This window comes from Raphanus sativus, unplaced genomic scaffold (assembly GCF_000801105.2).
Source record: "Raphanus sativus cultivar WK10039 unplaced genomic scaffold, ASM80110v3 Scaffold0662, whole genome shotgun sequence".
Lineage (NCBI taxonomy): Eukaryota > Viridiplantae > Streptophyta > Magnoliopsida > Brassicales > Brassicaceae > Raphanus > Raphanus sativus.
The window spans coordinates 9009-18906 of NW_026615979.1; the positions used below are offsets into that span (position 1 = coordinate 9009).

Below are 9898 nucleotides of genomic sequence, written 5' to 3' on the forward strand. Positions count from 1 at the left end.
AAGTCGCCCCCAATCATCCAGGGCTTCGAATAAAATACATGTCCAGAGGCTACATTCAGAAGCTCAACCCATAGGTCAGTTCTCTCCTCATGAGTGTTTGCAGCATAGATAGCAGAGTAGACAAACATAGGACAGTTAGGTAGCTCGACTTCACAGGTCACCATTTGTTTAGACTCAGAGATGATACTGATTTTTGCTGGATCCTTCCAAATTAGCACAATACGACCGTCCTCATCCGATAGGTGGTTAGAAAAATAGTGCCAATCTCTGCAGAGAGTAGACATTAACTGGGGTAGTGGTAGTTCCTTGATATGTGTTTCCAATAGGGCTCCAAAATAGGTTTGTGGCTAGATAGCCAGTCCGAGAAACTCCGATGTTTATCCGGGTCATTTAAACCACGGAGGTTCCAAAAAAGAGTTTATAATTCATCAGGAAGATAAAGAAGGGTCTCCAGGGGCCTGGAGAGAATCCACATTAAGTAAAGGCAAAAAAGGTTTTTTAGAGGGGTTTCAACAAAAGAGGAATTAGAAATGTATTTTAAGGTGCCTATCTCTGGGAAAATTGAGACAGGGGGAGGATGAGAACTTTGAAAAGTGATTTTTGGTGGCAAAGGAGAGGAGAAAGTAGCAGAAGAACGAGAGCATTTTAGAGAGGGCTTTGTAGGTTTGTCAGGAGGACTTTCAGTAGATGGAATAATAGATGATGGAATAGAAGCGGTTAAAACTAAAGGGGGTTTAAGAGCCAAAGGGCTAGAAGGAAGAGAAATGGAGCCAGAGATTGGTTTTTGTGGAGTAGAGAGTGGAACAGTGTCTTTCGTTGAAGGAGTAGCCGTTTTCTTAACCACATATTGTTTAGTCTTTGCTGTTGAAGTACTTGCAGACGTTTTCTTGCCAGTCTCTGATCCTTTTTTCTTTAATTTTGCAACTGTCCTTGTATCGATCGGAGGAAGATCCTTTGGAGGGCTATAATGTAAGCAATTCCTTAGAACATATCCTATCTCATGACAATGTGAGCAGGTGGGAGGCAACCACGTGTAATCCACCTTTACTTCTACAACTTCACCACTCTGTCTTTCAAATTCAACCACACTTGGCAATGGTTTGGTGAGATCCACTTCCACCTTCACATGAGACAAGGTGAGACTTACCTAATTCAAAGTGAAGTCATCAGTCTCCTTAGGTTCCCCAATCAAACCTGCAACCAGACTAAGGCCTTTTTGATATCACAGGTCTAATGGGACTCCAGTGAGGTGAGCACAGATCTTGATGGAGCTTAGTGGAGGGGTGGCAGCAGAGTGAGATGAAGATCATTGCGCGGTATGAAACATCGAGTCTCCTACATACCAAATGTTTTTATCCAGTATCTTTTGTCTAAGAAACTCACTCGGTATTCTTACTATGACAGAACGCTAAAGAGGATTGTTGTGTATCTCGAGTGACCTTCCTTTTCCCCACATGTGACACAGAACACTTTGAATGTGGCTAAAAGGTGGAGGTCTACCGTTGAAATAGCACACTATGAAGTCTTTATGCATCTTAGCACCAGTTTGGAAAACAGAGTCTGGAATAAGAACACGAGGCCGACCATTACTTGAAAGAGTAACAGGCGCTAGTCTGGTAAGCGATCGGTCCCCTTTTACACTAAGCTTTTCTGCAAGGGAAGGGACATGAGTAGATTCAGGGGTTGGTAGTAGAGGGTTCAGGCGATGGGGCTGAGGTTGTTCTGTCGGGCTGGGAATTGGCCTGGGGGAGGAAGAATTTTCAGTGGAGGAAATGGGGTTTTTAAAGGCACAGGGGACAAGTGGAGGGGAAATTTGTGGGTTAGTACTAGGCAAGTTCGAAAATGGTGTTGGAAGAGTATAGACAACTTGTTCCTGATTAGGAGACAAGCTGTTAGTAATTTGAGAAATGACAGATTTAGGGTTTTATGTAGCAGTAATAGTATTGAGGGTTTCAATCTGAGGGACAGATCCAAACTGAGTAGGATTTCCGTGAGCAACGGCCGTAGGAGGAGATTCCATAGCTTGTGTCATGGTAGTATCAACTAGAAGAGGAGCAGTAAGATGGGATCGACGGATTTCAGAGCGGGATAGTGGAGGGGTAGAAGCTAGAGGAGGGAAAAGATGGGGGGAGAGTGGTGATGGAGGATCAGGAGGGTCAAGTGGGAAAGGGGAGGGGGGAGAGTTGAGCATCTCTGGAGGTTGAAGATGACGGTTGCACTGCATCGGGAACGGCGTTAGAGAGAGATTGACTTTGAGTATTTCATTGCTTCGAAATTTTGTTTGGATGGTTTGTTAGTAACAATGTTAATATCTATTGTTTTTTTTTTTGCCAATGTAATATGTGTATAAAAGAACTATTTTATTATTAGTAATTTATTGGGCAATTCTCCATAATAGCACCTTTTAGATTTTTTGTCTCAAAAATAGCACTAGAAGGGAAAAGTCACAACAATAACCTTTATTTATTGATCAAAAGACTACAATACCCTAGCTAATTTAATACTCTAATTACACAAGAAAATATCTAATAAAAAAAGATTGAACGTCGGCTTCAAGCTGCCATGGACGATGACATCGAGCTCCATCATCGCCGGAGACAAATCGCCAGGACTCGCCGTGGACGTTCTGAATCGATGATCGAGAAAAGCCATGGGTCTGCAGAAGTTATTGTATTTCAGCATCATTTCGTTTGATTTAGACAATCTGAACCGATTCAAATTCCCTCTGAGATACGATGACTCCACCACTGCCGAAGCTCGCGTCCGTCAAGGGTCCAAGAGAAGACGAAACTCTCGAATACAAATCCAGATCCACTATCCGGATCGAAAAGAGCTAGGGCTACGAAAAGTAAAGTAGCGATTACGAATGAGGAAGAAGCTGTTGCGGCGGAGAAGAAGTGAAACTCCAGGGCTCGGGGAGGTAAGAAGAACACTGAGGCTGTTTAGGATTCAGTCAAATTGGAGATTGAGGATACACCGAAGGGAGTGGAGATGTCAGCGGTGAAGAGAGCGACAAGGAGCAGAAGGATGATTGGGAATATAAAGAGTGAGGTACTGGTTTAGAGGAGATGAAAAGACCTTCAAGAACTACGAGGAGGAATATGAAAGAGATTGGTGACGATGTTTATCTGGACTTGGATATGGTATTGGCCAAGCCCGTGCTAAGAAGATTAAAGTGGAGCAGAAGAGCGTGGTAGAAGAGATGGAAGCTAGAGATGATGGTGTTAAAGAAAATAAGGGTGTTAGTGAACATAGTGATTGAGTTAAAAAAGAGCTCATTGGGAGAAGAGAAGATAGTGGATGAGACAGAGGGGATGATAGAGGATATGAGAGCTAAATCTCGGGGAGTTCACCAAGAGTCGAGTGCTCAGGTACTCTTAATGAGGGAAAAAGTGATCTAGCATACTCTCATGTAATCTGCCATACTCTTATTTGTTTTCATACTCTTCAACCCGATGGTGAAAGTCGAAAGTGCCCCTCTCTACTTGACCAATGAAAACCCTCTCTACTTGACCAATAAAAATGCTCATTTACTTGACCAATCAAAAAAAAGCGCGGTTTATCTCTCTCTCTCCTGTCCAGGTGGATTTTCTCATTTTCTTAATTAGTTTTAATTTTTCTCTCTCCTCCCTAATTCGAGTCTCTCTCTCGACGGACGATTGACGAAGAAAGCGAATGAAAGCTAGAGCGATCATTGAGTGAGTTTCGATTGTAAAGGAGATTGCGGCTCGCTTGGGTGCTGAAATTGACCCCCAACCCAGGTCAGATAAAGTTCAGGTAAAGCATTGTCTTTCTCTGTATCGAATGAATGAAGTCAATGCGGCTCGTTAGGTTGGGATTTTTAGACAGTAGATTTCGAATATATGGGTCTTTGTGTTGTCAATTGAGAGCTGTATGGTGTGTTTGTTATGGAATTGGATTATGAACAAGAAATGTCGGGAATCAAAACTGAAATCCGGAATGAAAAGGGTGAAACTAGTAGACTATAAAAGTGTAAATAGGTGAAACTGTACTGTTGAGAAAAAGTGTAAACAAGTATAAATTAGTAGGACTATAATAGCAAAACTGTATAAGTAAGATTAACTTCAATTGTATACTTTTTATTTGGTACAACAGATAATGGGTTATTCTTCTACAAACATACACTTTGACTATGATGGACAATATACGAAATCAGGAGATGATTATGAATGGATTCCAAGCGATGGTCATTTGTATGGTATATCCTTTAAGACATCATCATTGGATGAGATCACTTATTCCTGTTTGAAGGAGAGGATATGCAAGAAGAAGAGGATAGATCCGTGTTTAAAGAGGATGAATCTGAGTTACATTCCACTGGTAGTAGAACCTAAGAGGCAATCATATATTTTGGATGATGAAGATGTGTATGTGTATCTGACATCAGTGGATAAAGAGGGAAGAAGAAGTATTTTGCATGTAGAGGTCATCGAAGAAATGGAGCAACAATCAGTAGTTGAGAAAGAAAGCTCATATGGTGGGAACTATAGTGAGCTTGCGAGTGGATTACCCGAAGTTGAAGGTAATCCGGGTGCACTCACTCTATTTCCTCGCATTGAAGAAGCAGAACTATATCTGCCGGGGGCTGAACGGGTGGAGAATGTTGTTATAAATGGAAAAGCCGACGAAAGGGGCATTAATGTTGTTAATGGAGAAGCCGAGGAAAGGGGCATTAATGTTGTTAATGGAGAAGCCGAGGAAAGGGGCATTAATGTTTAATGTTGTTAATGGAGAAGCCGGGGAAGGGGGCGTGGACAGTGAGGGCGACGTGGATAACTCTATGGGTGTTCGTCCTAGTTCGTACTATGTTGAGCTCCCACGTGTTGCAAAAGAAAAACCAGTGGTTAAAGAGTGGGAAGATGGTTTGGGTCTTCAGTTGTTTCAAGAATTTGAGAGTAAAGAAGCTGTGAAAGATATTATTGATAGAGCATCACAAGAGAACTGTTTCGGAATCAGTATTTGCAACTCGGACAGGGGTCGATATGTGGTAAAATGTCGGGGAGCAGATGAAGGTTGTAAATGGAGTGTGAGAGCAACAAAGATAGATAAATCTGAAGCGTTCTCGATTAGAACATACAGGAATATGCATTCATGCTCTCGCGTAACTTCAAGTACTGGAAAGAAAAGGAAAGTTACACCAAGATGTGTTGCAGCTATAGTGCACAAGGATTATCCGGGACTATATGAGACACCAACAGCGAAAATCCTGGTCGGTCTGGTGCAAAGGAAACTGGGTGTGGAAGTGTCGTATACGACATGTTTGAGAGGAAAAAAACAAGCTGTTGCGGATATTCGTGGTGATCCGGAGAAGGGATATATAATATTGCCTGCTTATTTGTATATGTTAGAGAAGGCGAACCCGGATACAAAAACAAGTTTGGTAGTGGATAAAAACAACCGGTTCAGATACCTATTTGTTGCGTTGGGAGCCTCCATTGAAGGGTTTGAATACATGAGGAAAGTCATCACTGTGGATGCAACTTTCCTGAAGACTGTTGAAGGTGGTTGTTTAATTATTGCCACGGCTCAGGATCCAAACCTTCACCATTATCCAATAGCTTTTGCTGTGGTTGATGGGGAGAAAAACGAAAGCTGGAAGTGGTTTTTCACGACGCTGAAAACTGTTATACCGGATTCGACGGAATTGGTGTTTGTTTCAGACAGAAATCCAAGTCTGATAAAAGCTGTTGGTGAAGTGTATCCGATGTCTAAACATGGGTATTGTATCTGGCATCTATCGCACAATGTGAAAGCTCATGTCAATCAAGGCAGGGACGAGGTTGCACTACAATTCCGAAAAGTTGCATGTCTTTATTCAGAGCATGAGTTTAAAAAGCAGTATGACGATTTTAGGGAGAGGTATCCATCGTGTGCTAGGTATCTTGATAAAAGTGTCGAAGTCAAACGGTGGGCGAAGTGTCATTTCCCCGGTGCTAGGTATAACATAGACACCTCTAATTGTGCGGAGTCTTTGAATGCGCTATTTGAAAAGGCGCGAAGGATGTCTTTATTGCCTATGCTTGATACAGTTATTGATAAAATATCTGAGTGGTTCAACAGACATAGGAAGGATGCAGCAGAAGGACCGTCATCTCGAAAATTGGTTCCTTTGGTGGAGAACAAATTGCATAAGAGAACACCGAAAGGTTCAAAACTTTCAGTGACTGTATTGAACAGTTTTCAGCTTGAATACAGTGTTATTGGAGAAGACGGGAAGACTTATTCTGTGGATTTGCAACAGAAGACGTGCAGTTGCAGGAAGTTTGATATAGATAAATACACATGTAGACATGCAATAAGAGCTATCATTAAGTGTTTGCAGCATGATAAACCATTACAGTTGAGTGACATGTACGATTTCATCTCGAATTATTACTTCATTACAACATGGGCGAAAGCGTATCGAAGGACTATATATCCAGTCCCTCATATAACTCATTGGCTGGTTCCAAAAGAAGTCGCGGCGGCGAAGTGTCCTCTACCTCCAGACTACAAGAAAAAAAAAGGAAGACATCAGGAAAAAAGGCATCCTTCGGCGGGAGAAAGTCGGCCCCGTCCCCGTCCTAATAAGTATATCCCGAATAGGGGTCTGGCTAGCTATTTCAACTGCTCGCAGGGTCCTGAAGGAACTGAAGGAGCTGAAGGAAATGAAGGAACTGAAGGAGCTGAAGGAGCTGAAGGAGCTGAAGGAGCTGAAGGAGCTGAAGGAACTGAGGGACCTGAAGGAACTGAAAGAACAGAAGGAACTGAAGTGTTATATGAATGTGAACCTTAGTGAAACCTGATTAAAGTGATTTCGTTTTATGATTGTAAAACTTGGTGAAACTTTCGTTATGTAACCTTTCGTTAGTTGATGACTATGTTTTTAGCTATGTTTTTAGCTATGTTGAGAAATCCGAATACATCAATGTTAGCTATGTTTTTAGCTATGTTAGCTAACAATGTCACGATTTTGATACTTTACGAAATGTTAACAATGTTCTGTCGAATGGGAAGAGAATACATCATTGTTAGCTATGTTTTTTTGTAAACACTACCTCGTGGGATTAGAAAAGATACATATGTCACAAAATCAAATTTTATCATGCATGAGCACATCTAAAACGTTGATAGAAAATAGAATATATCAGGTGTAACCATAAAATCAATCATCTAAGTACAGTAAAACCAACAAAATCGGAAAAATCAGAAAAGTAAAACTTTAAAGGTTTTTGTATAACTACAAACTAAGTGAAACTATAAGCACGAAAATCCTACACGAAAAAATTCCCGCCCATTTTTTCGAATTTTGACTTTCCACAAAATCGATGCGGAGGCGACGTAGAGGTGTATTAAACCCATTATTTTTAATGTTTTCGCCATTTACCTCAGCCAATCTCTCTCTCTACTATTCAATCTCTCTCTAGATCTCTCTCTACAATCGGTCGCTCTTATTTCTATATCTAGGTTACTCAAAATCATGACTCATCCAGACGAGGAGTATAGCCAGATGAAGGCTTTGAAGAGAGACATCAACATGCTTGGCTGCGTGGCGGATGCCGGGTGTGGGTTTCCGACCAGATGCCCTTGTGGGGGGACAATCATCAACGAGGTGGCTCGGAACCTGAAGTATAAAACCGATTTTGATACTTTACCGGGGAGAAAATACTTCACTTGCAAAAATTATGAGGTAATTTATAGAAAACGCCCAGATTTATAAATAACGCCCAGATTTTTATTGATACTTTCGGATTCTGATACATTCCCGTTTTACGTCTAGAATGATGGTTTCCATTTCCGTCAACCATGGGTCTTCGGAGTCCAGGAAGAGGTTGAAATGTTAAGGAAGCGCGTGGATGCGATGGCTGCAGAGATTGCTGAACTGAAGTATAATCTAACCCGTCAGAATCCCACCACTCCATGAGATGCGTCCGGTCCATGACATTAGTCTACTATCTGTTGTTGTTGTTTGCTTGAGATTATGTTCCCTTGTTGTTGTTTGCTTGAGATTATGTTCCCTTGTTGTTGTCTGATTTACCAAGACTCTTCGGATTTACTTAAGTTACACTAAGTTGCAAGTGAAACTTACTAAAGTTTCCCTATTCTCCCTCCTTCACGATCTACGAAATATCATAAATTCACGAAGTTACCGAGAGAAGTTACCCAATATATAACATAAGTCTTAAATACCAGTCTTCAACATCAAACAAGAAAGTCACGGGAATTTAAAGTCATACAGACCGAATAATTCGAGTTCATCCACATTAAAACAACCACATACTGGGAATTCACTCCGTCTTCTTACCTACTTTTTTTTTGTCTTCGGCTTCTTCTTAGCCGCCGCCTTCTTCTTACCTGCTGCCTTCTTCTTAGCTGCTGCCTTCTTCTTAGCTGCTGCCTCCTTCTCAGCTTCTGCCTCCTTCGCTGCTGCCTTGCTTCTTAGCTGAATGAGACTCCTCACAGTTTCACCAACCAACTTAACCTTTTTCACAGGAACTGTTTCTTTCCCATCATCTTTTCTCGACCTCTTTTTTCGTGTTTACAGACATTAATTTTTTTTCGACCTCCGCAGCATGTGCATACATCTCCGCATCATCATCATCCATGTCAACATCACCATATTCCCTCTGTACATCCTTTGAAATTTCGAGAATGGCATCTTCAACATTATTGTCCTCTTCCTCCGGCTCGTTATTGTCACCACCATCCTCTTCCTCCGGCTCGTTATTGTCACCACCATCCTCTTCCTCCGGCTCGTTATTGTCACTACCATCCTCTTCTTCCGACTCGTTATTGTCACTACCATCACCATCATCTTGGACCGCCGGATTGTCACTTCCGGGAACACTCAACCTAAGACTTTTCACTTCCTCTTCTAGCAGACCTAGCTGCGTAGACAATAAAGTGACTTTTTCATTCACTCCCTTCATAGCATCTCGAACTGCATCTCTGACTGCATTCATAAGCCGACCTTCCATAGCTTTTAAAGCCTCAGCTCCAGGAGTAGTTCCACTAACCTCCACCGAATCAGCATTAGCCTGACCAGATTGTGCATTATTCGATGGTCCTCCGATAGGATTGGTGGGACCTTCAATCTGACCTGTGCGAGACTCTAAATCCATGCGGAACTGTTCTTCAAAGAAAACTTGTTTCTTCCCTTTCCGTATTATCTTCGTCCAACCATCAACTGCTGCATCATCGGCGTCATCGGCCCAACAACTCTCCTTGTCCATTCCTATGGTTTCCAGAAGTTCCTCCTCAGCTGCTGTTGCTACCAAGATACTCTCAATATCCTGTGGTAAAAACACAAAAATACTAATTACCTTAGTTTCACCAAGTTTTCATAAGTCTCATAAGTCCCTTCTCCTCAATTCGACTCCACATAAAACATCAATTACCTTTGTATTATTACCAAGTTTATCGTTCACAGCTTTCAGACTGAATTCCTTGGTTCCACTTTTCCGTTTGTACTGCATCTTGCACATCCGCGGGCAACTACTATTTGCACCATTCACATCTTCTCGGAAATGGTTCCTCAAGCTTGGAATTGCCTCAAAGGCCAACAACTACCAACACACAACAAAAAGACATTAACATCAATTAAACAACTATGTTGAAGAGAGCTTGAGAATACCTCCAGAGGGATAGGAAAGCTTGTAAAAACCCAACTCGTCGGCGCAAGCCCGTCGCATTTTTCCAAAAAGGTAGAGACATCCTTCAAGTTATGTTCGAATGCATACCGCCCCCAAGGGAACGTTACACACGCATCTAGGTCATCAACAACACTCAGGAAGAAACTGTCCACAGGTGATGCTCCCTCACCACTCTTTCGGCCTCCGACAAGAATGCTGGCTAAGAAGAACAGAACGGCCATCTTCTTACGATCCTCAGATGGCTT

General features: G+C 41.9%; 1 protein-coding gene across 1 annotated transcript; it reads right to left on the bottom strand.

Moving 5' to 3' along the window:
* Nucleotides 1-428: 428 nt before the first annotated feature.
* On the bottom strand, nucleotides 429-2224 carry LOC130502693 (uncharacterized). The gene is made up of 5 exons (XM_056997484.1): nucleotides 1967-2224; nucleotides 1440-1873; nucleotides 1227-1335; nucleotides 569-1120; nucleotides 429-458 (listed from the first exon to the last, which is right to left on the bottom strand). The coding sequence occupies exons 1-5, from the start codon at nucleotides 2222-2224 to the stop codon at nucleotides 429-431; spliced, it is 1383 nt and encodes a 460-aa protein (XP_056853464.1).
* Between the last annotated feature and the right edge of the window lie 7674 nt (nucleotides 2225-9898).